Source organism: Solea senegalensis, linkage group LG8, assembly GCF_019176455.1.
Source record: "Solea senegalensis isolate Sse05_10M linkage group LG8, IFAPA_SoseM_1, whole genome shotgun sequence".
NCBI lineage: Eukaryota > Metazoa > Chordata > Actinopteri > Pleuronectiformes > Soleidae > Solea > Solea senegalensis.
In genome coordinates this window covers 18,255,678-18,283,443 of record NC_058028.1, presented here as the reverse complement: position 1 = coordinate 18,283,443, position 27,766 = coordinate 18,255,678, and the positions used below count along the sequence as shown (strand labels likewise).

The window sequence follows — 27,766 nt, the reverse complement described above, 5'->3', positions numbered from 1 at the left end:
TTTTTTGTGTCCCTGTCTCTTTAGGCGTGGAAAGAGTTCATGCATGCTGTGGCCAGAAAGCATTTGAATGTAAAGTCCATCAAACAGACTCTGGTAGGTGTATTGTTTTTTTGTTTTTTTTTCAACAAAGAAAGAAAACGTGCTCACACGTTATTGTGTTCTGCAGCCAAACATCTGTGTTTTAAACATTGTTATGCCTGGGAAAGGTGTAAATTTGTGTTTCTCCCACCACAGCATGGAGTCTTATGACACAAGGAATGGTGTTAAGACTTAGAGACTCTGAAGTGGTCTGCGAGCTGTGCAAATATAGAGTAGTCACTCATACCAAGTCTGGAGATAAAGGGAAACATTCTGCAACATGTGCTGTGTGTTAATAAATGTTAATTGCCATGCTTCAAATAATTTAAATAATTTGCATTGCATTTATTGTCTAAATCCACAATCGCATTATTATTTTATTTTCTCGTTTGACTATCAACATGTCCACAATCATTCCATTGTGTATGGAGATAGACAGATTGCTATTAATAAATATACAATTAAAATAGTGCTCTGAACGCATCTGTGTTTTTTTTCGTGGGTGTGTGTTTGCATGTGTGCGTGGGTGCGTGTGCGTGCATGCACACATTGTCGTCATCCTGGCATGTGTGTCTCCCTCCTTTTAGGCCATTGCAGCCTGTGACGAGACAAGGAAACCAGGATCCTGTTTCAGGCTTGATGAGGCTATAAGAGAGGTAGAGAGCACACTTCACAGGCAGAAAGGAAGGCAGACAGAGTGACAGACAGAAGTCAGAACAAACAGCAGAAAAGAGCAGGTTGAAGTGAATTACAGAAGAGTGGGGGAAAGAGAGAGGTGACTGAAATGGCAGACAAAACAAGCTTTTCTTAGACATGCATGACTGATCGGTCTTCCCTAAAGAACGGTAACCAAGGACTAGGACACACTTGGGAACTCTGAAGTTCCTCCTCTTTGACTTGTCCCCTGAACTCTGCCCTTGAGCGAAGGGGGCACCTCTTGGGGCCATGCTAGCAGCCCGGAGCAGTGGAGGTGGCATCGGCGGGCCACATCCACTGCATGTGCACCGCAAACAGTCAGTGGCCTCTCTTAGTGGGACAAAGGGCCACCGGAGCAACTCACAAGATGCCAAGCGCAATTCCTCTGCTGGGAAGCAAGGGGCACAGCTCCGGCAAAAGGCGACGCTCATCAGAGAGATGGAGACGACCTGGTACCTGAAAATGTTTGGACTGGGCAAAGAGGAGACAGTTGCACATAAAACTGGCATGCCCTACAGGTCAGTCAAGTGTGTTCAGTGTGTGTGTGTGAGAGAAGTCAAATCACATGTCGCTGAAAGATACCCTGACAGTGCAAATAGACTGAAGGCCTGAATGTGATAAACAGAGCCACACATTAATGCATCACACACACACACACACAGCTGCCCTATGTGCGTCTGCGGTGCCTAGAATGCACACAGGGGATTGGCAGACTCTGAATATAAAGCTGCCAGCAGGGACTCAAGGAAAGACACATTCTAACCACCTAACAGACAGCTGCAGCTGTTCAATTCTACATCATCTTAAAATAATATTCACCACTTAATTTGCGTTTCGTTTGACAATTTTCTAACTGAAAACTAAAGTTTCTCGCATCACCAAAGTCCATAGAGGAAATTGGCACAGAGGAGTTGTTGTTCCTCTGCTTTAATTTTGCTTTTAAAATTAGCTTGGATTCATTTAATAGTTCCTTACTAATGAGGCAGCAGTAGACAAACCGCTTTTGTGTCCACAACCAACATTTGCCCTCACATCCTAATGTTTAACACATTAATGCCAGTGTGTGTGCGTGTGGTGTACATTAGACATGGTCAGTGTATGTATACACTGACAGATTACTTAAGTATTTTGGGCTGGACCACAAGTGCTTTCACATGACAGTTGTGACAATTGTGTGTCACAGACATGACAGTGGTCATTGCGACCTCTGGCCTGCAGCTGTGTCACCTGATTTGGCTGTTATGTTAATAGCTGGCATCTAACGTGCTGCATTAAACTGCGTTGACATCTTCTAACACTATAGCGTTAAAACATATGTCGGCTGGACTGGATGTGATTTGATTCCTGTCTTTGTGACAGACAGACAGCACAAATAGCATGACACAAGTTAGTGTACGTAATTATTATCTAATATCATTATTTTAAGAATTATTAGTGAATAGTTCACTAATCATTAGTTGTTGATGCACTGATTAACTGACCTTTTCACACTTTCCCCTCATACACTTTCCTGAAGTCCGATGCTTTCTTGCAGATGCAGAGTATATTAATCAATACCGAGTACATGTTTATAACAACAACAATAATAATACTATTATAATAATCATAATAATAGTACACTTTATTTATACAGCACTTTTTATATTTACGCAGTACTTAGGAATCACTTGATTAATGCAGAGGTGGAATTGTACTGAAATATTCTACTCAAGTAAAAGTACCATTTTACTTAAGTACAAGTAAAAGTACTGGTCTAAAAATGTACTCAAATTAAAGTAAAAAATTAGCTTGTTTAAAATGTACTCATAGTAGTGTACTCAAGTTTATTTTTTAACAAGGTTGGGGTTCTTGTGTGGTGCAAAAAGGACAAGGGGACACAAACCTCACATTAATTGTTTTTAATTAAAGGCAAACCTTTACAAACTAAAGTGCTGACAGCATGAAATATGTAAACACATAATGTATCAGTCAACATGGGTCAAAGGTCACAAATGCTTTAACTTTCTCACTCACTCAATTCACCTGTCCTCATCACTCAGCTGTCCTCATCATTCCCTGCCAAATGTGTGGAATTATTATTTTTTTTAATTCAGGCCAACATTTTTTTACAGCACATCCAAAAAAACAGTACAGCACATCCAAAAAAACAAACTTCAGTAAAAGTTACTTTACAAAGTACAAGTACCTAGTTAACTAACCATCTCTTTCTCACACATAGATGTTTTCAGTATTATGTTACTCCTCCCTCCTTGCTGTGTTTCCCTCTCCTCACTCTACTCGCCTTTCTTGTCACTAAATGCCTAATCCGTCTGCGTCTCATTCCAGTCATCTAAGCCTAAAGATCCACATTCATTGGTCTGCTGTCTGGCCTTTATTCTCCTCCCCTGTCCCTCTCTCTCTCTCTCTCTCTCTCTCTCTCGCTCTCTCTCTCTCCCTCTCTCTCCATTCTCCAGCCTCCCTGTTGGTTTTGGCTCAATCCACTCTCTAATTTAGAGAAAAGACAAAGCAGAGCAGAGATAGCTGAGCAAAAATGTTCAGCCCTTCCAAATATTTATGCAACTATTTATGCCGCATAGCAACACGGCACGGTATTGCTTATTCAAAGAGATTTCCGTCATCCAAATGTGTTTGGTCACTGTTCAGAGAGAATGAATTGGCAGTGGTTGACAGTCTCATGCAGAGCGAACTGACGGCAAGATAAGCAGTGAGATCATTTTGTGAAGAGGCTCCATGTAATGTTGCCCTCCTTTCACAGTTACAAAGAATTCTTGCAGCTCAAAGTACTGAGTGACATTCTCTGGCCTCGTTTATGTCACAAGTGACACTTACATGGCTGCATATACTGTATTTGGTTTGTGTGTTGTTTGTGTAGTCTGGACTTAAACAGCAGGATCAGGATCAATGAGTTTCCTTTCATTCATGTTCACTCATCACATAACATTCACTTGGTGACAAGGATGAAGGATTTCGGCCCGCATAATGTTAAATTATAGTTTAGTCAGTTTAAAGACATCATTGATCCATTCAAAAACTGATAAAATATTGATAACTTAGCAGAAAACACTTGGCCTATACATGTTGATCTCAGTTGTAAAGTTTTGTGGCGGCCATTTGACCTGAAAGACTTATGTTCAGCTGTTTTTTCAGATGTGGTTTTTAAATGTTACTTGGTGACATGTTGGTGACACACACACTTCACATGCTCTTCACCGACCGGCTCATAAACTTAGGATGAAAGTCTCTTGTGGTTAGACAGACTGACAGGTGCATGTGGACTTGTGCTGTGTGTGTGTGAGTGTGTGAGTGTGTTTAGTAGTGAGCTCAGTGGAGCGTGAGTATGAGACACTTCACTGTGTGAATCAGTTAGCAAGACCTTAGCACACACAAAATACATGTGTGCACACACACATAAATTGGTAGACAATGGATGAATGTGACTCCATTACTATGACTATGATCAAACTTATGAAAAGCTAATGACCGACTCCAGTTTACCTCAACAAGTCCTCTACACTCAAGAACCCTTTTTAGGGGTAACAGAATGAAATGTCCTCACTTCCTTAGGTTTATAAGTTTTTTTATTCCCCACAAAGATACCCATAAAGAATACACACACACACACACACACACACACACTTCAAATGGCATGAAATTGATGTATCTCAGGTCTCTCATTTGAATCTGAAAAATGACTGCAATTTTAAGCTCCTTAGTAATTTTGCCCAAAAACTGGGTCAGAAAAATGACCACAGGAATCCCAGGCTGTCATAACTGAGCTGAAAATAGCACTTTCTCTTCCTTAATACCCGTCAGTGTTATTTAATTAGAATAAGTAATTTTTGCACACACACCAATTAGTGGCGATGAATTTGACCTCTGTAGTATAGTGAACACACACACAAGATGGGCACAGGAGCAGTGGGAAGCACTTATCTGCACCCAGGGAGTAAAGGAGGGGATTAGAACAGTGTCCTTCCCGTTATGAGCCCAATTCCTTTCCTCTAGGCCATGGGCTACTGTAAGTTGTTTGTTTTTGATAGGGATAGAATATTTTCTCTTCACTGTTTTTGTGCGACTGTATACAGATAATAAAATGGGGACCCGTTTAAATTGATCAGGATGAGTGTGGTGAATTTCAGTCTTGGGCCAGTGATGTGAAGTGCAACCTGCTTTAAATGGTCTTTTGCATGTTCACTTAGCCTACTACTGCATATTTAACTGTTTCATGTTATTGTCCTGTTGCTCAGCAGCCCTCTGATTTATTTGATAAAATATCCAGAGATGACATTATAGGCTTAGAGATTCATATGAAATAAAATAATGCAATAATCGAGCTGACTGTTGATGATTTGAGACTCCGTCAGCGGAAGAATCCGTCATCTCTTTATTGAACATGGCACTACTGGCTGATCGTGACAAAGTGTCACACAGTCTTTACGAGCTGTAGGATTTCCCCTCCTGTGTTGTAGTTTTGCTTCCAATACTGATGGATTAATTTTAGAGACTAACCCTAACCCTTTTGTCACAGGGCAGAATTTTTAATGTTGTAATCATATTTAGGTTTTCTGTTTTTATTATTATTTTTACTTATTTGCTGCAACACCTTCTCCTCTATTATTAATTAGTACATTTTTAAATAAAGTTCTTACAGCAGGGAGCCAACAATTCAAGGCTCCACAGCTAAACTTGATTGACTCAAACCGTATTGACATCCAACAGCATTGCTGCACTTCTCTGACCAGGTGTTGAGATTATATTTCCTCATAACACTGGAGACAAAGGAGTGGCAACATGATACAGTAGCGGGGAGAACAAAAACATGTGTACGATTAGAAGTTGATGGATGGAGTTTTGGGATACTGCCCAAAAGTGGCACTGCAAGCACCTTTTTGAACGGGCACAGTAAATAGATGTAGCCATTTCTCAGTACCTGTTAAACATGTTAAACAACATATACAGTACAGTCAGTGTGATGTGATAATGTCAGCCTCAGTGTGCTCCCATCCCTCAGGATTACGCTAAGGTTTTAAAACGATAATAAAACAATGGGATTTAGTGGAGAATGTAGGGCAACACATTGGTGTTAAACGGGAGCAGGACACTCCCTGAGGGCTGGAGGCTGATCAGTGGCATAAATTTTGCTGCCATTGAGTCATAGAAGGAGCATGTCCTTCCATGTAAACGACACATAAGTACCATTTTACACACTGTGAAGATGATAAAGTGTGGATGTGTATTTAATCATCTAATCTTTTTTTTTTTTTTTTAAATGGTTGCTCTACTTATTCTGTTTCTATCACACTGTGCACACTGGAGAATTATCAGACATATGCAATCATTAATCATTGTATAGGGATTTTTTTTTCCACTGGAGGGTGTGCATGAGGGGGTGGTGGGGCCAAAATGAAAGAGAGAGGAAAAAGGCGACTAATTAGTCTCAGGAAATATGAAGCTGATGCTGGAAACAGCCTGGATTTAAAAAGAAAAAGGAAAACATTAGAGTTAAAGGAAGTGAAATAAGTGAAGATATTGTTTTCACCACGTTGCCTCTTGACCTCATGTGACATTTTCTTCAATGCCATAGGAAGAAAAAATATAGGAAAGGAGAAAATCAAAGGTCCCAAAAAAAAGCAGCATCAACAGTTTGTTTTGTTATAATCAAAAGTTAATTGGATTACAGTAAATGTGTGCACACGTATACCCCGTGTGCACGAATGTGTCAAGTGTCTATAAATACTCGGTAAATACACACTGGCATTGCATAAGCTCAGCTGACTTTCCTGCTGTCGGGCAGGATCAGTTTTTCCACCCATCCTGTCGGACAACAGACACAGCTGCCCCTCTGCAAACATCCATGTCTACATTTTTATGTTTGCGCGCGTGTGTGTGTGTGTGTGCATCTTTACTGCTGTCGTTGCAATACAACAGTTACTGAAAGATAAACACAGTGAATCATGAATTGTATTTTACACATTAAATCAATTATTAAATATAATATTTATATTATCATAAGCAGTCAACCTTTGGAAAAATAATATTGCATATGCCTCCCCCTTTTTTTTTTTTACCTCAACCTTAAACCTCAATCCAAAGGAACTCACTGGGAACAGCCCACCACAAAGTTCTAGGTTTAAAATCACAGTGTAAGAAGCAAATGGCGGCCAAGCAACTGGTTCAGATGAGAAAAAAAACAAACACAATAAATGATGAATTTGCATGAAAAGCAGACATAATGAAGTGCTTTTATGTTTACATTATTGTGTGGACAGGTTTTTTGGCAGGGTTCTCCAGAGTGTGCTGACCAAGTATGGTTTGCTGAATACCAAGAATTAATCGATGTGTGTGTATGTGTTTGTTTTTGCACACACTTGTGTGTGTGTGTCTATAATGAAAGACTAACCACGTGTGTCGGAACGAAGAAATGTCCTGATATGGGAGAATAGCATTCCTCATGATTCCCACAATTCATTGGAGGACCAGACATGATGTCACTGAACAATCCCATGAGGATGCCCCGGGTGGGAGATCATATAGAGTAGTGTGTGTGTGTGTGTGAAATGCAATGTGTGTATTTACTTTAGGTGTTTGTTATTGGAAAAAGTCCAGAGTATACTCTGTTTAGAGAGAGGCAGAGGAGAAGCAGAGGAGGAAGGCAAAGATAAAAAGAGAAGAGGTAAAATAAAAGGAAATGTAATTGGGGCGTTTGTGGAAGGAAAAGTGCCAAAAAAAATAAAGTTTAATATGTGTGTCTGTGCCAGATGAAACCAGACAAAGGAGAGGAAAAAGCGTGAGATGTAACCGCTGAAAGGGAGACAAGGGAGGAAATCAGGAGAAAGTAAGAGGGCTTATGACGGAGGGAATACTGAAAGACAAAAGAGGGATGATGAGGAAAGTGAGAGTGGGAGAGAGTATAAGAGGGAGTTGGTGAAAAAGATAGTTAAAGGAAGGAGAGAGACGCAGAGAGAGAGAGAGAGAGAGAGAGAGAGAGGGAGGGCGGGAAAAAAATGTCCCAGATTCCCATGCCATTTAATAGGGAGCAAAACCAAACTGAGCTTATGATGTAGACTGGCTGAGCAGGGGGCAAAGTGACAGCATGAGTGTGTATGTTTGTGTGTGTGTTGTGAGAGACAGACAGAGAGAGAGACAGTTAGACAGTGAGTTATCTCTGTGTTAATGTCTTTTGCTCTCTCTCTCTGTATGTGAATAGAGAACATATTTGGCACAGCCCATGGTGAAGCACATGTAAGGATGTGCAGCCTGCAGTCAGACTAGACTACACTTTGATTATTGATTCTTGGAAACGGCTTTTCTCTTTTCAAAAGTGTTTTTTTGCCCCAGAAGTTGGATTTTCTTGCCTCTCTCTTTTTGCGATTTTTAAATAAGAGGACTGTACTTATGTGGAGCGTCATCCAGGGGAATACTTATCACTTCTCTTTTTTCATTTGAGATTCAGTCGCACAATCACCTGTTCCTGTGCTCCACTGTTGCGCTGCGTGGGCAAAGGGCCCACCTGGATTATTCTGAGTGTACATGTCTATGGGACAGACTCATAGAAGAAGGGAGAGACTGAAAGAGAGAATAAGGTGAAGAAGAGGAGAAGGAAGATGTATCTGTACAAAGCGACGTGCCCGGACATTCCCAACCCAAAACAGAAGGGGTCCAGAAGTCACGGCGGGGTCCAGGCTCAAGGCCTGAGCCATGGAAGGCTTGTCCGCCAGACGTCAACAGGGACGGGACCTCGACCTTACGCTCCTCTCATGCTTTGGACGGCTAAGAAACCCAAAGGCGTGGTGAGGCTCAAACAGCTGGAGGAGTTTCTGAACGTCCACTCGTTGTCTCTGCACGACACAGTGAAGAGTCAGACGGGCATGGTGTACAGGTAACCACACCTGTGTGTGCATGTGTGAGGTGTTTGTGGGACATATAGAGAAGCTTATAACGCTCTGAGGTTGCCATGGCAGCCCTAGCAGCCTTACAGCTGATAAGTGGGATGGTTAGTGTCCCTGCCAACTGCTGACTTGTGATTGACTGAGTTGTTAATGGTGTGTTGATGCCGGGTTGTTCTGCCCTTTTGGTGCATGTGTGGACTGTGGTGCCGGCTGCTTTCCTACTTATTACTGATCACATGTTTTTTTTGGTTTAGCTTTATTAATTCAGGAATATCTGATGTGTGTGGAAACGTCTGAGCTGAAGATTCAAAGAGCACAAAACCAGCACAACCAGCCACGCGCTCACATACTGTATCTTTAAAGTTAAAACGTGCAACACTTGTAAGTTCACCATTGTTGTATTACACAACGCCAAATGCATCAATAGTCCCAATTGACCTTCATGTGGGACCCAGTTGCTGATTGATCACTGACAGCACACATTTATGTAAGAGTATATCATTCGGACTGTTTTTATTACAATTTTTATAACAGCTAGTATTATTTTGAATAGGTAAACCTGCCATTTCCAACAAATATATGTTTCATTCATTCATTCATTCATTCATTCATTCATTCATTCATTCATTGTCTAACGCTTTATCCTCTACATGAGGGTCACTGGGAGCTGAAGACACCAGACAATCACATTCACTCACTATTGGTCTGAACCCATATCAATCATATTTGACCTTGAATTTGAACTTATAAATATAAATTAATATTTTATGCTATGCTATGCTGTGCAGTTGGTCATTTCTATGTTCATTTTTACAGTGTTTTTAAAGCGGAACAACTAAAGCATTTTTAATTTCACTTTTCAATGTATTTCAAAACAAGTAGCATGTAATGTGATTCAGTAATTGAAGCCGATGCGTCAGGCTCAATGACACTGAGAACATATATGGATTTAACGATCATCCAAATGGCTCACGTTAAATGTTAAATTAACTTTGTGTTTTGAAAACCATCCGTCCACCATGGCATCTTCACGGAATCCTTGGTCCTTTTATTTCTTTAGTTGTTTGCCCACGTTGTGACTAAGCATCAGTGCTTTGATGAGAGTGTGATTGTAACATTGTGGATCACTGCTCAGCCCTGAGGCGACAGAGCGGCATGAAGCTGCTTTGTGTCCGCTGTGCTGTTGTCTCCTGTGGAGAATAACAGAGAAGAATGATCTTAATAAAGAGTTTCTACTGCTGCTACCTTCAGTTTGTTATACAACTGGCCTCAGCAAGGATGCCCTTTTACAACCACTTGGTTCATATTCTAGCGGTAACACATATCCACAGGTGTCCTCCACAACATCATGGGAATCACTCAGAGACTATTTATAACAAGGATAGAGTCTTCTAAATAGCCACCTGGGACAACTCTGCTGATTGCAAAAAGAACTCTCATTTAAAGGAAAGCCTATGGGAAAATGAGCCTACTTCACACTTGATTTACAGAATCAGTTAACATTTTCCTGATGAGTTCATCTCAATCTCTAGTTTCAGGTCTTCTTCAGCAACACAGGATGTAAAGTAGACGATAAAGTATGACACATGAGTGGACAACAGTGGGATTGACAGCCTGGTTGCAGGTGACATCTGTGAACTTCCACTTGCAAAATATAAACATGTCACCGGCCATATCGATGACGTCACGACAGGTTACCACTACATGTTGACATCCCATAATGTTGATTATATGTATTTGAGTAAGGAAAGAAAAAGCTAAAAACACCTGTTTAACACAAATATTGTTTTTATTGAAAATCCAAATGAGGCTGTTATTCAGAAATGTGGCTCCATGTGTGATTTATATTTGGAGATGCCGCTGGATTAGTGTTTCCAAGAACTGTATTTTGGTCATTGGAACAGCTCTTTTATTCCCCGGGCTTTCTGCTCACTGATTCTCTGGCTATATTATGCAAACATGACTATGTAACAATCCGTGTAATAATAACATGAGCTAAACTTATTAGATGTGTTGGCACAGATGAATTGGGAGCTTAGAGCATGACTTCCCCATCACCCCTCTGAGAGAGAGGGAGAGAGAGAGTGAGAGAAAGGAAGTGTGATGGCAGTCTCCCTGTTGGGTCATCCAGGCTATGGGAGCTCATATGGCCATGTGTGGTGAGCATTTTGCCTTGGAACCTTGGCATATGTGTATATATGGGTGTATGTTTGTGTGTGTGCGCGATTTAATGTTTGTGTGTATTGCCATAGCAACCTAATAAAACGGCAATTTTTTTTAATGTCCTCAAGTTTTCCTTTTGAATATTTAATAGGAGTTAGAAAAGATGAAACTGTCCAGGATTTCACCAGGTGAAAAAAAGCAAAAATAATTGATGTTCTTTCTTCTATTTTATCTTACTCTCCTGTCAACCAGTGGCAGGGTCTGCACTGCATTCAGAAATGTCACAGTTAACCCAATTTGAATGCATCAAAGCAGACGCCCGATAACAGTAAGTAGACTGACGTCCCTCAGTACTTTGCTGTATATTAAAATTTCACTTGTTGTTGAATATTTCACTCTTAAAACCAATTTCTGCATTGATGCACCAAACTGATGCAACATTACTATACCCTAAAACCCAATGTTCAACATTGGTACAGATACACCGAACACGCATGACTTCTGTTTGCATTCAAAAATATGCACAATGCACAAAGTAGAAGAACTCACTCGCATGCCCCACAGATTATTATTCATGAGTATAGGTCAGACTGGGGCGTAGGTGTGTGCTTTCCACAGTAAAGGAGCATCTGTGCATGTGTGTGTGTGTGACAAATGCATTCAAGGTTTCCTTGAGGCAAATATTAACGCTGCTTTTTTCATCAGTGGCAGATATTATTGCTACATTAAAACACACACATGGACCATGTAAGAAAAGCAGATGACAGACATTTTGTTCCAGAGACACATGTTGGTCCTGAATGTACATCCAGTAGGTTTGTGCTGGTGTTTCCTGCTGGCATTCTTATTCTTCACTTTATTTGTCTTGTCATTCGACTCTCCTTGCATTGTACTGAAGAATGTACAGCTGTTACAGTTTGCTGTGTCTTTTTGTTTGGAAAGCAAATTAACATCAATCTGAAAATGATAATCAACAGTCCTGTTTAAAAGGGAAAAAAAAGAAAAAAGAGGAACAATGTAGTACATCCCCTTTTAACCTAAATGCCAAAGTAGTCACAGGCACTGATGCACTGATCAGACATTCTGAATTACATTGGCACCAATTCAATCAGCATAGTAGGAAAATAGATTAATCAAAAGCCCATGATATTATTGGATACAGAGCAGAGGATGCTGGGTAAATGGATGAGAGTGTGGGGGGTATTTAGACCTCCAGGGGGCAGAAAGCCACATATGCCATGTGCTTGTGTGTGTGTGTGTGTGTACAGAAGTGTAGATGTTTGTCAGTCCATCTGATTAAATGTTCTCTGCCTGTTGATGGACAGTGGTGTGAAGGTGACTGAGTTACAGTGTCACTCACTCTCCCTCTACCTTCTTTACCTATTTTCTGCTTTGATTTTTCCTTTTGAATTGTTTTTGTCCTACATTTTTTTATCAAACAAAATATTGCAAATGTATAACTTCATCATTGTTAGACATCCGTTAAATCTAAACCAATTGTCAAATGAGTCCACACAAGTCTGGGGTGGTACTGACACTACACTATAGCAGTGTTTTGGCAACTGAAGTGACACACTGGAGGTTTAAAGACCTAATGATTCTTACTCCTACAAATACAACATTGCTGTATTTGAATCCCAAATAAGAGAGAGCAGCAATGAGTGTCTGCTCACTGCAGGCAGTGAACAGTCTGTCCTACCTGGACTGGAGCCTTGTGTCCACTGACAGTGTTTATACTCTGGTATCTGCCTATGTAAGGAGAAGTGATCCAGGCAACAGGTTTATTTATTATTATGGCCCACGGAAACAGAGCGAGTGAAGACTTAGAGAGGAGTAAATGGAGGTGAAGAGACATGAACAAAGCAAAAAGACTTTGTTGTGTGCAGTAACTATTGTGTGTCAGTGTGTGTTCTTAATCAGAGCCTTGTGAAGTTGAAGTTTGTGACCCACCGAGTCACTTGAGAAACAGTGAGCACGCGACCAGACATTCATACAACATGCATTTGCACGTAGCTCCGACGCAGACAGTCAAACACAGCCATGTACGTACACATGCAGATAAATGCGTCGATTTCTCATCCTTTATTCATCTTGGAAAGCAAGTGAATATTTAATATATAGGAGCTGGTAATCCTCACTAAATACTTAATTGGTCTGGTAGTGACAAAAATGTGTGTGCGAAGGAATGAGCAACTTGCATTTTTTTCCCCACATGTGTTTTATTTGTAGATAAATCATTCAACTGCAGTTTTAGTCATCATCATTATGAATTTGAATTGTATCCATGCAATATTTAGTAGTGTGAGAATCTGGTTGATTGGCTCCAGTTCAATAAAAGCATTTGCAGAGGGTCTTTAAATAAAGGGTGGGTATGGATGGATTTATGGCTGTACAGTATCTGGTTTTGAGGCCTATATATTCTGAGTTATTAAAAGGCTTAGAGTGTGTGATGAGCTTTACACATAAGGAACCCACCAAGATCCTGTGACATCTTTGTCTTAGAACTAATGATGACTATTTTGATGGACAGAAAGAATGAAACAATTAGAGAACCAGTGTATTTATGGTGCAGCGTCACATATGCAGTTACAGATGATCATTTATAGAAAACATATACATATTGTATAAATAACTATTAGCACTGGAGCTCAACCCAGTCCTTCGATTGTGATCATAATATGGTGATACAGTGGGTGCAGCTTTTCAAATGTTCTTTTCTCTGTCAATGAATCAGGACTAAATATCAAGACTACAAAATACAATTCAACAAAATGACACACTACAGTAGTGCAGGTGTCAGTGTGGCACTTTCAGATACATCACTCTGAGTGTGTGTTGGCAGATTACAGCATTTTAAAGTCACTTGCATGCATGATTATCCAGAAAATGGAACTACGTCACACTCCACACCTGTGTTTTTTCACAGATTTGGTCTCTTTACGTTTTGAAGCAGCGCCGCCCTCTGGACGGAGGTGTAATGACCCAAAACCAAAGGTGTAACGCATTATGTTGTGATTGGCACAGGCATGTTGTCACTTGTCAGTTTATTCTTCAGAACTGTATTAACAATCAAAAGACAGCAACTTTATTACATAAATAAGAGTCAGCAGGTGCAAGTTACTTTTCCGGTGAGGAGTTGTGGACAGGGAATTCAAACGTGGACTGTCATGTCAGAAACGGATGCAGTGAGAGAAGATACAGTGATGAAAAGAAAATGAAAATGGTTCTTCAAACAGTGAGTAACAATTTTAAACTCTTGACTCCCTGATTTTCTGTTCTGTTTCACTCACTCCTGGTTTAAAGTATGTAATTGAAAGATGTTTTCAATGTGTGTAATTGGACTTTTAACAAGTCATGCATTTAAATACATGCACTGAGTTTTTTAAAGCTAATCTGGTGCTTAAATCCCAAACTGTTATGCAAATTATCAATAACCTAAAAAGCAGTAAAAATGGCAAATGTTCTGTTCTGCAAATGTTTCCAGCTGAAGTGATTGGTTGTTCTTAGGTTAACTGTGTTGACAGTCTCCAGTTTTTTAAATGGTCCAGGAATGACCACCATTGTCAATATTCTCTGCACAAAATCATGTGACCTTTACTCTGGTTGGAGTTGGACAGAGCTATGCTCGATACACTAGTGTAAATAATTAGTATGTGATTTCCAGCTATAACAGGTGCAACCCAGTTAAGAGGAAAGTGAGATAGATGTTTGCTTTACTTACTCTTACCGACCGTTGGTGTGGGCCGTTTTTTAAAGGTGTTCACCTGCTGATTCTGGCCTGTTGCCCTTTTCCAAATGCTTTTAAATCCTGTCAGGAATAAGGGCAACTTCCATGCTGACAACAGCAAACAAAAACTGAGTTTTGGTGATGAGTCATGACACTGACCCGCTTCTTGTATTGTTGGGGTTTTCTGTGCAAAGAGGTAGGGACGACTTTTATTCTATGTACATATACCATGTAATGTAGATACAGATGTATTGTGAACATTGCTTAGTGAACTTCTGGCTAATTATTACTCACTCACTCACTCACATATAGAGACAGACAGCCATTCACACCTATGGTCAATTTAGAATGTCCAATTTATCTATTTCCCAAAATTGGAGGAAACCAAAGAAGGCGGTCTAAAATTATAAGATTAGAGATGTAGAGATGTAGAGATGCTGCTTGTATGTATGGGTTAGGGTTGTATACATTTATGTATATATACATATATATATATATACAGTATATATATATGTATATGTATATATATATATATATATATATATATATATATATATATATATATGTGTATACATACAAGCAGCATCTCTACGGATTGCCACTGTGGGAAATGGAAAAATCCTGAAACTAGATATTGAGACCATTAAATAAATCTCAGTTACAATGAAGATTAGATCTATGAAGATATTTGCATGCTGGTAAAGAGGAAGTAGCTAGTGTAGGTTAAACTTGGACTTGGGCTGCTTTAAATGCTTTGTCAGGATTTACTGGTCAATGTGTGCACAGCTTGTTTTCTCACTTTAGACCCTTTTTAGAGCCATTTCATTGACAACAGTTCCTTAGAAAAGTGACGTCTCCCCTATTCTAGCCTCCTAATCAATGTATGTCTACCTCTATTACCTTTACATTCATCCATTTTCTACCTCCACGTGAGGGTCGCGGTGGAGCTGGAGCAAATCCCAGCTGAAATGGGGTGAAAAGGCCGTGTACACACTCGACAGTCGATCGCACGAAATAACATACGGACCATTCACTCTCACATTCACTCTTACAGTTAATTTAGAGCGTCTAATTAGCCTAATGTGTGCACATTTTTGGACTGTGGGAGGAAACTGGAGAACCCAGACAAAACCCACGTGCACACGAGGAGAACATGCAAACTCCGCCCAGAAAAGTGTGGAGTTTGGTTAGGTGTGTCCTGTTACCTTTACACTTAAAACTTTTTAATTGCACATGCTAAATATATTTCTAGTGAAATGGATGAGGGACACCAGATGTGTCCATGCTTAGTCAAAGCTGTTTACATACTGTGCTAAACAAATAAACTGGTTACCAGGTAGCAGTACCCCAACACTCACAAACACACACCCACAGAGACCACCAGTGTATTTGTGAACCACAAGTGTGATCAAGTTTGTACCTGATATGACTGTTATTCATGATTAATCACATGAACACACACACACATGAATATACTGCTGTTTCACTTTTCTCAGCAGTAGTTGGCTCTGAGTCAGTACTGGAGAGTTCAGTTACATGTGTTCTAGAAAAGGAGATTCAGGGATGAGCCGCAGAGTCATTGTGGATCACTGGACTCGTCAGACCAGTCCTTAAAACTATCTCAGCTTTAGAAATGATCAAAGCTTTACAAAATATTCTTGCTTTGTTAGTTCTGAGGATTATTTAATGCAAGAAAGTTTTGAGCTTTGGCAGGGAAAGGATAATCTTGGTGATTCCTTCTTCTTTGTTTTGCTTTCAAGTTTTAAACTGATTTACTGGTGGCAGGCTGTTTTAAGAACTCATGATCCAAAACGCTTCTGATCAAACACCAGTCACCCATCTCCCCTTGCTTGGGTCTTTAGGTGTCACTGCCCCACTGCTCCTCCTTCTTGCTGTTTGTTCATTATTGATGGGGAGTGATAAGTGGTTATTTAAGAGGCAGCGCTGTCTTTTGGTCGCAGAGGTCACTTGAGGATAAAAACCCAGAGGAGGTTCATCTTACACTGCTAAAGGAAAAGAGCCAATCTAACTAGACAATGAAACACACATGCACACACACCCCTTTGCTTTGAATCTATTAAGGGATGTTCAAGGTGACACTGTAGCCTAAGGGTAAATCAGATCATAGCTGCGGTACCTAAACTCATACTAATAGTCTGTGTCGGCTGAACATGGCCATGTAGCTCAATTAGAAACCCTCACAGGGACTCACTCTTGCGTATGTGTGTCTGTGGCGAACATGAGACTGAGCCACTTTCAGCTCTCTTACTGTTGGCCCTCTGTGATCAGAGGAGCAATGTTTTGCCTCTGCTGTAATGATGATGCCATACACATGAGGGGTGATTGTGTGGGTGGGTGATGATTCCCTCAAGGGGAAATGAGACACTTAAAAACATGTTTAACGTGGGTGGGATGAGCAGGTGATACAAAAACAGTCTTATGAAAGGCAGAGAAAAGGAGAGAAAATAAGTGTCTACTAGTTTGTTCTATACTGGTTGTTTGCAGTGTCACCACTAGGGGGAGCTATGAACTTGCCATCACTTTTATAATGAGCACAAATGTGTGTGTGAGAGCAGGCAGAAGTAGGTTGAACTCCTCAACACTGTATCGATCAGCAGTTTTTTCCTCTCTGACTGACACAAGTTAAAAAACTTTTAACACCTCTTGAAGCAAATATTTTACTTAACTGTCCGTAGTTCCATTTTTTTGCAGCAGTGCCACACTTCCTCTCTGTTTTACTGGCCACAAACCAAAACCTGAGCAGCTAAAAATCAATTGTCCACTCATTCCTCAGCAATTCTTTTTTTTTTTTTTGTCAAGAAGAAAGTTTTCAGCAAAGTAGGAGTGTTACCTATTTCTAGCTGTATATAACCTTCAAACCACAGCTCGGGGAGGCAACGCAATGTCAAAGCATAGCACTTTTATGCCGTGTTACTGATCATTTTCCTCCCCAACTTTCTGTCTTTCTGTCACTTCACCTTTCTTCTAATAAGCCAATTTCCTGTGGGCTACTTTTTATTGCAGGGTTGTTTCCACATCACAGCTGTCATTTTGCTCTTGTGTATTTTTTTTTCTCTCTCTTTTCATTTCTCCTTCCTTTACACCACACCCAGGTCCTCTCATTAGTAATTTCACTCCATCTATGTTTTTTGTGCAGTCATGCCCATCGTGGACACTGTGTCAGTTTTAGTGCCACCATATATCTCTGCTTCACAGCACTAACACTGATACACTGACATAGGCAAAGTTTACACTTCCTTGGATCAGCACTTTTCTTGTGCTTTCTCTCATTCCTGTGTGTGTGTGTGTGTGTGTGTGTGTCTTCACAGAATATAGTACAAAGAACAACTATATATGACTTAATGCTGTTTTTCTCCAAACCTCCCTGTTTAGAGAGAAACGGTGGGATATAAATTATTGCCAATACCACCTTGGTGTATCACAGAAACAGTACACACACACACACACACACACATACCTGGTTTCCTGCAGTATCACTGTTAAAACACTGCAATAAGCACAGGCGGGCACCGTACCAACAAATGCACTATACTTAAAGAATTGGACACAAATACTGTAGTCGTTGCATAAATGAAGCGCATGCATATCCATTAGTGAACTGTGTTGGCTTCAGTGCAGCAGTGCAGCACAGATTCAGTGATCCATGGCTGGCGACTGCAGTTTTAAAATGTCATTCATTTCAGTTTTAGCAGTTGTCATCAGCTTTTACCAGATTTTCAGTTACTTAAAATATTGGATTAATGTAAGGTTTCAGAACAAAAGCCTTGAATGACATGTAATTGCTTATAAAATAGACTGTGGTGTGCTGTTTACTGAAAAACTGTTTCAGAAAAAAAAAAACCACACTCGAGACCCACCTTAAAATTGCTGCATTGGCTGCCAGTATGTACCTGAATTAAAGAGTTGTTTGTACTTGTGAATGGCCTTACTCCATTAATGTTTACCAAGGTCTCGTCATGTTAAGCTCAGGTTATCTCTGGTGTGTGGAGCAATTCTTTATCTTTTATGGTCACTATTTTATTTAAAGCAGTGTCTGTAATGAGGCTTGTTACATAGTCCACTTGTGACGGCTGTGAATGGCTTTGTACGTCCAAAAACGTATAGGAAAATAGCTTTTTTGATATATGAAATCTCCCATATAGGAATATTTTATGTTGATATTTGTATTTATATTTGCCTGGTGATGGACACATGCACAGATGATAAATGGCACACAAATGATGGGGAATCACATGTGTGTAGATCATTGACATGAGTGAGGACCACACTCTCTCTTAGTGATGACTCGATACCACTGTTTCTAGTCCGATCTTGTCCGTAACATCTCAACCATACTTATTTAGTGACATTCATGTCTGTCTGTCATACAATAAACGTGATTTCGAAGGACTTCTGCTCTCTGTCATAGAATATATACTCATTTAAACATGCTGTTTTATTGTGATTAAATGAACTTGTATCCTTATTTCGAAAGCTATTGGCAGTAGAGACTTTACAAACCTCAATTTAACACTCCAGATACAAAACGCCTAAGATGAAAACATTTTGGACCCAAAAATAGAAACTGGACAGAGGCTCAGTCTGGCTCAGAGGCTGAGGCTGGACTGAGGTTTTCAACCTGGGCTTTACACATCTGATGGTGAGCAGAGTGTGGCACGAGAATGTGAAGAAAAGCAGAAGTAAACCTAAAGCACAGGCAAATGGGAGCAAGTTGGTTCAGAAAATGAACAAGATAACGTAGCTAAAGCATTACCAGTGATTTCTAAATTGTTGACCATGGCTTCCTGGTGTTCTTAGGGAGAACTGGAGGTGGGTTGTCATCTGCCAAGATGGAGCAGTGGTGCTCAGATGGAAAAAGAGAATTATGTGTTTTGATGTTGGTGATGCTTAGAGTTGTGATTAAAGAATTGGGTTAGCAGCAGCAGGTTTTTATAAATTGACTTCCGCCTCTTAGATTAGGTATTCAAATCACTTGCTGGGGATTTAAATATTGTAGTAGTTCAGAGTTGGTCACATTGTCATACCACATGTGCCTGCATCTCTGTTTAATTCTACAAAAAAAAGTTTTATGCTGACCTCGGAGCTGCATCAAACACTGAGTGACCTGCAAGAGAAATGCATTTCACACAGCAGAACTTTTCTGTTTCCCTCCAGCTTTGTCTTCACTGTAGAGGTTTGAGCACTCTGGAGCAATTCCCCCGTCATGTTCCTGCTCAGCCAACCAGGACATGGCTTTTTCCAAGGGTTTATATAGCGCCAACCTACTGTGAGCCAACTTTTAATTTGCCGACTGAAAGAGCAAGGTGACTCTAAGCTGCTCCGTCTCCACAGGAGCCATGTCACATTGGATTATAGTGCTTTACAAAATGTGTGCCCAAATCCAACAATGAATGTCAATTACTGGTATTCAAGGCTTCTCTTTGTTGTGTGTTACAAAGACTTAATCCAGGGACAGAGGTCAGATAGAGTCCAAATTATACTACAGCCTCATTAAGTCTAGGTGGGGCTTTGTTCTCTTGTGCAGGTCTCATTTCCGTGGGTCAATTTGTCTCACGCTAAAGGCTAACGATTATGAACTCATCCAGATCATCATCCAGACATTGGATGACGTTTTGCTTTTGTGAATGAGAAGCTTTGATAAATTCTCTCTGTGTGGGTTTGTTTGTGACAACCACATGCTCTTCAGGGAATTTCTTTGTGTTCTTTTAGTAAATGTTCCATTTCAGATGGGGCACAACATTTTAAACCATGTCCTCTAGACAAAAAATGTGGAGTAAATATTTAAAGTGTGTATGCTGTGGAGTTTAAGACCACAATTAACGTCTGAAATACTTCACTTTTTGCAATTTGTGACAGTACATTGCCTTGTACGTATTGGTTTTTCTTTTCAGCCAATTAATGCGTCATATTTTAGAGGCACAATTTTCATTTTAGTCCTTCGTTGTATTCATCTGAAAATGACTCGGTGGAACTCAGACTAAATTACTCCATGGCATAAATTAAAGCTTTATGGAAACCGAAGCTGCTCAGCAGTATACACTTGAAGTAACATTAGCTTTAGCTTTACCAGCTATAAAATGAGATTGATGCACATGCAGCTGCCTTGTACAGATATTGGAGTAGAAAACTTGAACAGCTTATACGGGTTTGTAGACCCTTACGTGTGCAGTACAGTACATGTACAAATATAATGTTCTCTAACCCTTCATGCATGTCCAGAGGGAAAAGGTCATGAAGTGCTTGGAGCTTATTTGAAAGTGTCACCTGTGCATTCAAAGCTGTCTACATTATTATACGTGCTCTGACCTTTACATTGATTGTGTGGTAAAATGTCACATACCTCGTCTTAGTTAACGTGAAGACTTGTGTCAAGTGCGTTGAGGGTTTCGGTCTTTTATTGCATCGCAGAGGTTTTATGTTTTTAATGCTTTGACTCGGCTTTTTACCTCAGTTTTATTGCACAGCATTAAAATATTGCCTTCAATGTTGTTATAATTCAGATTTAGTCAAGTCATTATTACTCTTGTATAGATGCTATGTAGGCTGCTGTTTTCAGAGGTTTGATCAAAATGTTTTTTTCCATGCAGTAATATTGTAATTTTTGAGATGATTACATGCGTCTGAGTTTGCAAAATGGTTTTCAGTCAGTGGCGAGGGCAATAACATGAATCTCATTCATGTCATCTGTGTTTCTATAGTCTATGTTTGAGATGATGCAGCTCTGACACTAGTCTTCCCACTGCAGAGTGCACAACTTTCTTATGAAAATGAGACTTTTTAGGACACCTCTTTTATGAGTTTTTATATAAAGTTTACAATGAGAAGTCACACCAACAAAGTTTTCTGGAATGGCAAAGTCAAAGATCCACAAAACATGAGCTCAACTTGGGAGTAACATGGATGAAGATTCTAGGGTGCAACAAGCATCCTTTATAAAAACACACACGATCAAAAACACAGTAAATAGAGATGATGACACAGTTGAGAGTGTTAAAGGAATTACGTGAACGGTTGAGACTAATATGGAGGGCTACCATATTAATGTATCTGCACACACCTGTCCATCCGTCTCAGTCAGGTCAAATCTCTGTTGGCCATTAAACCCTGAGAACGTTTTTAGCATCTTAAACAGGCAGAGTTACTTTTCCCCTCAGCTGTTCGCGGTGTGACCTACGGACAGGCACAGAGGTGTTAATGGTCTGCGCTTTGCTGCGAGGTGCAAGCCTTCGTTCTGATGGACATCTGCGAACGAGTGATCACAATAATCAACATAGTCATTAACAAGCCAGGCCGACTTCATAATTCATCATAATTTCCACCGACTGTGGCACAATTCACACACCGCTGTGCTACATCACTTTTGTCATTGCTATGTTATAACTGGTGCTCGCGGGCACCGCGTTGGTGACCACTGCAACATTACTAGCATGTGCCAAATAACCACTATAATTACTGAAACACAGCTAATCTGCAGCATAGTGCTGTGAAAGTGTCTGTTTTGACTTTTTACACATCAAGTGGTTCACCTCTTCCTAAGTTTCCATTATAAGCTTTTGCACCTTCAGGAACCATGCAGGGCAGGGGTTCCTGAAGACCAGAATTGGGGAAACACTGGGTTTGCTTTATCAGATATCCTGGAGATTTCTTAATTCTACTTTTGTGCTACTGGCCCCTGGTTTATCTACAGCGCTGCTCTTTTCTTTCCCTCTTTCTATCAGTGGTACCTGCAGCTGCATTTGCAGGAGGCTGCTCTTCTTTCTGTTCTTGTTTTCTTCATGTCCTCATCATGAAGTGCACTAGTGAATGGTAAACAGCTGACAAAGCACGCTGAAGGTTTCTGTATCAATGCAGCATTTGTGGGGGCGTTTTGCCAACCAGAATCAAAAATTAACAATTCTTGATTGTCATTATGCATGCACACAACGTAAATAACGTAAATAAAACAACTTACAAAATGTACAAAAATTATAAATATGTGTAAAATTAGAAACAAAGAAAACTGGAGAAGGACAGAATGAAAAATAGAGAGATGGATGGAACAGAATTGGAAAAGATGATGTCTGAGAAAGACATATCAGCAGCAGCAATGAAATTTGAAATGTGTGGATCTTTTATGGTATAGCAGCAGGTATTTGGCTTCGTCCATCATTTTTTCGGTGCATCATATTTTTGACATACCTGGAAAAAACTGCAATGAAACATGCACTTTAACCTCCTTCTTCATTATGCTAATTACTGGACACCCTTTCCTTTTGAAGGTGACCAGTATACATGTATCCTTCATTTCTCCAGATGCTCTCTGGTTGCCATCTGGCATCTTTAGTCCTGCCTGGTGTTATTTTATTGCTGCTTTGTTCCACACACATAACGCCTCCATACTGTTTCCATAGCGATGCTATCATGGAGATGACGGCTTCCTCATGGTGTTACCACTCTTGACTATCAAGTGTCCATTTCTGGAGATACTCTTGCAGTCAGGAACAACGCTCTCTGCAACAAATAGCTGATTGTAGTGCAGGTAGTGTGGGTGTATGTGCTTATTACATGGTGCAAGTTGAAGAACACCCTCATTATGTCATGCAAGTGACAGAATTATGAAAAAGTTGTACTTTTGTTATCAAAAATCCACCTGTAAATGCAACAGTTACATCCAGGTAAACCTGGGTGCATCATGAAAAATGGAGACTCCCTTTTCCCAACTCCTAAACTGCATCCACAATGACATCATTTTATAGGTTTATTAAAAACCAAGCCTCGTATACAGTACTACCTGGTAACAATGTACCAGCACTTCCTAATTTTACTATTTTGCGTACTGGCACTTCTCATGATGTGCTGGTTACTTTTGTTTAGATTATCTTTCCAAGTCATTATATGCCCCTGAATAACAAATTCCAAGTGCACACTACAGTACGTGATGCTCACCCGTTCTCGCGATAGTCTATTGTTTTTTTCTAGTGTCTAGAGTTTTTATTTTTAATGTGAAAGGAGAACAATATCTACTGGAAGTGTTTAAATGTTTCACTAATGTTTAGTGATAGTCACTGACTTGTTCTCACATTTGCGTCCCAGAGGAGAACATAATAACTGGACACCAAATAAAATGGACTGTAAATGTGAAACACGGCCAATTTTTAGTTATTCTAAATGGACTATCGAATATTTGTGAACATCACTGACATGATTTAGTAATACCGATATATACATGCTTCACATGACTCTAGGGTTGCAATGGAGACATGAACTGTTTTAGGCACAGCCATTTAAGATGAACATGTAACCTGTAAAAACAGACTTGAGACCTTAGCATGTGTCTGTTACAATTTATGCCACAGAAGTAATCAAAACATGATAGTGTAGGCCTCTCTTTATAATGCAAGGCATAATCTGCAATATAGATTTAGTCAAATGGTCGTCTGCAGTGGTAGGAGCACACAGGAGGTCCTTTGTTGTCTGTGCAGGCAGAAAAGTCCATATGGTTATGTCATATGGTTACAAAAAAGGGTCTGTATGATCTGCATCAGCATCAGCATCAGCCACATAAGGCTTAATGCGCAGATATTACCATGGTGACCAACCTGGTGATTTTCTGTAGATTTTTAATCTGCAAGAATAACACTTACAGCTTGTATGCCACAGATTGTCATACAAAGTGTTGAATTAGAGGAGCTGCAGCTTCCTGTGACATTCATTATTTTCTATTACCTGAGCTAAACTCAAGTTAAATTGATTTCTTACTCTTTTTAAATCTATTATAATTTCAATGACTTTGCTATGGAGAGGGTTTTAAACAAACGAGATGGTTAGTCTGTTAGAGAAGAAATGCTGCAGTAACTAGTAATTATATTTTCTGTATTTCTATGAGGTCTGTGACCGTCGGTAATGCTCCGTAGAAATTAAGTATGTACTGTTCAGTGAGTTAAAAATATACAGCCTAGGGGCATTAGCTCAACATTGTTATTCAACAGACGTACATATACTGTACTTCATTCAATTTCTGCCAATAAACACCCGTGTCATGTGTATGTTCCATTCCAATCCTTTTCATTCAGCAGCAGTGTGCTATTTTTGACTCCGTCTCTGTGGCATTGGCAGCAGTAGCAGGGCAGGACCTACAGTCGGCAGTGTAATCTGGGACCGTGCTTGCTGAAGTGTTTAATTAAAATAAATGTCATTAATTATAGCATTAAAGCTAATGATGATGATGAGAGATGCAGGACTAAGTACAAGTGTCAAGTTGCGTGTATTGTAAGACTGAGGGGGTGACTGATGAGTAGAAGCTCGTAAGTCTTTGACTATTCTTATCTTCACCAGCTGTCTCAAGTCTAAATAACGAGCCGTAATCTAATGCTACTCTGAGAACAATGGCGGTCACTAAATGGATACACTCTGGATTATGACCCAGTGGTGACCTGCCTGCATGAGTGAATGGGTGATAACAGAGAGGAAAGAGATGCCTAAATCATTAAGCTGTGTGTTGACATGATCATGTGGGTTTACAGTATTTTTGTAAAAGTGTATTTCTTTTCATTTAGCACAATTTTAGACTTGTTTTTAAAACAAACAAAAATAATTTAGTCAGTAGTTAGTCATGTAATGTATGAGGAGGTGTAATTTCATTTTCAGGGTTTTTTATTGTGCGATTAGTGGAGGTGGCAGCTGCCAGAATGTCTGACATCTTTCCACTGTGATATCACTCGCTGGAGAAAGTCTCATTCTCATTCAAAGATTGTGACGGATGTGGTTATTAAATTAATTTATCACTATGATTACATTTGTATTTAAAATAGCTGAGGTTCAATGATAAAATTCATTGGTTGGTTAATGCCGCTTTTCCACTACATGGTCCCAGCCTGCCTCGCCATGCCACGGCAGTTTCATGCAGCCTGCAGTGATGACTCCGCCCACGTTGAGGAGGTACTATATTGTAATAGAAAACCAACCAAACCGCGTAGAGTCGAGCTGTATCGTGCCGAGGTGAGGCGATGGAAGCTGGGGACATGTAGTGGAAAAGCCACTTAGTCATTTGAAACCCAGTACCTAATGTAAGTAGGTCAATGATTGACATGACCTTAAAGTTCATTCTTTCCACTTTAATAAGCTTATGTGTGTAGTATCCTTGACCCATGTTCTAGCCCACAATAATATGTAAATGACTTTAATGATTCAAATGAGCAGGAGTACAGTATGACATTTAATCAGTATTTGTGATCATGTGCACACGTTTCAATAATAAAATATACACTGTTTGGACTGCATCCAGTTTTGTTGTACAGTGTGACTGCAAAATGACAGTAGAGGTATTTTATTCTAAGATGCCTGTTGTTGACTGGATCCAGACTGGTGACTATGGTGTTGCACAGATTAATGGTGTCACAGTTTGTGCTGAGGGTGAAATCACTGCAGCAACAAAGGTGAAATTGAAATGCTGATTTTATGGATTTTAATGGATATGCTTGACTAATGAAGCATGCATGCTTTCCTGTCAAAGTTTGTCAATTTACCCTTTGCTCTTTGGCTTCCATCATGGCTGGAAGCACATCGGTGTGTGTGTGTGAGTGTGTGGGGGACATGTGCTTTTGTGTTTGTGGTTGGTCGTTTAAAAATGACAATATTTCTTTTGCTCTGCTTAGTACCTCAATATTGAAACCTCAAACACTGTCTTTGTTTTTAAACCCTAATTTCATCTTTTGAATAGTCCAGTTACTACTATTCTAATCATTGTTATAGTTATAGTAGTTATAGCATATCATTCAAACAAAACAAAACTCATTGCCTCATCTACTAATATTCCCACCCCCCATGATTTTGAAAAATACCAAAAAGGTTGGCTGGTAGCTAAGTGAGCACAAATGAGGTAGTGTGAGGAACAGTGCAGGGGTCTGATACTGAATGTGGAACAGAGTTGCAGCTGTGTGGATAAACCTCCCTACTAATGAGGTGCTCAATCAGTTTGCACAGTTTAATCGAGCTACGGCTGCAGTCCGACCAAGACAGGCAGAATCAATTTCCGTTGACCTTTACGTCACAGAAAAACAAAGAGTGAATGGTGAGATGGATTGTGCTGTGGTTTTTGTCTGCTGTACATGTTAATTATGATACAAATTAGATCGAGCATGGCTCTTGTGGTTGCTGTGTTGTCCGAACAAAGATGCCGTCGTCGTGTTGTTTGTTCTTTCCTGGCTTATTGTATACGTGCTGGAATAATCGGACCCATTATCCAGGTTTGTTAGTCCGACTAAAACTAGCTCGATTTTGGGCAGACTAACATGTTTATTGTGACATTAAGGAAACCAAATTATTATTCAGTGGTTGTTCAGCTGGTGTTTGACCAGAGGCAATAAATCATCACGCTCATTTTTATCGCAAAAAAATATAATACTTTACAATATGCTGTAAAGATTTACACCTGGATCAAAAGACTTGAAAATATGCTTTAAATACATGCAACATTACTTTTTACTTTTCATTTAATCTTCTTTATCATGGTATTTATGCTGTCAGGTTTCCCATACATTAAGAAATCCACACGGCCTCTTGAAATCACCTTCCATGCTCTTGTTATGCTCTTTTTAAAGTATTCTTATTGCAGATATAATTTAAAATAGCATCTAAGTTATCCAGCAATTCGAGGAGTTTATTAAAGCACCTGGCTCTTTACCGGGTGGCACTCACAATATGAAGATTATAGGAATTTCTTAAATGGTTTGGCCTTGACCCCAATACAAGTGTGCTGTTAAAGTTTTCTTCCTGCAGTTGCTCACAGGGTGTGCTCTGCTCTTCTTTTGCTTACCATGCATATCTGGTTCAAATATGAGGTCACATTTGCTTCACAATAGTTTCATATCTCAGTTCTAAAAACCCCTCTAAAGCTGCCAAAAATGGTTTAGTCCATGGCAGCAGGGACTGCTCAGTTCCATTGACAGCAGATGAGGAGCTTTAAGTCCATAAGGAGGGCTGACATCCCTAATACTGCCCTGTCAGCTTACGCCATGACACTCTGAGCAGAGCTGCAGGCAAGGGCAGAGAGGATACAGCATGTACTACACTGACGTTTTAGCCTACAGAGAAAACTTGTTTCTGGGTTCTTTACTTTTACAGCACACTTCAGTACTGTAACTAATAAGGTAATAGAATGGTTAAAAACCATGTAATAGGAAAGTATGATTATCTTAGTGCCATCTCAGCCAGC

The 27,766-nt window shown here is 39.9% G+C and overlaps 1 protein-coding gene across 3 annotated transcripts in view; it reads left to right on the top strand.

Annotated features, from left to right (window-relative positions):
* The first annotated feature begins 988 nt into the window (after positions 1-988).
* Positions 989-27,766, top strand: part of kcnab1a (potassium voltage-gated channel subfamily A regulatory beta subunit 1a) — an 86,529-nt gene continuing 59,751 nt past the window's right edge. The window contains exon 1 of one of the 3 annotated variants that reach the window (XM_044032228.1): positions 989-1,292. In XM_044032228.1, the coding sequence (XP_043888163.1) occupies positions 1,024-1,292 (269 nt within the window). In that variant the 5' untranslated portion in view covers positions 989-1,023. Of the gene's footprint in view, positions 1,293-7,984; positions 8,654-27,766 lie in introns of those variants that run through there. The other 2 variants (XM_044032226.1, XM_044032227.1) reach the window with 2 other exon arrangements.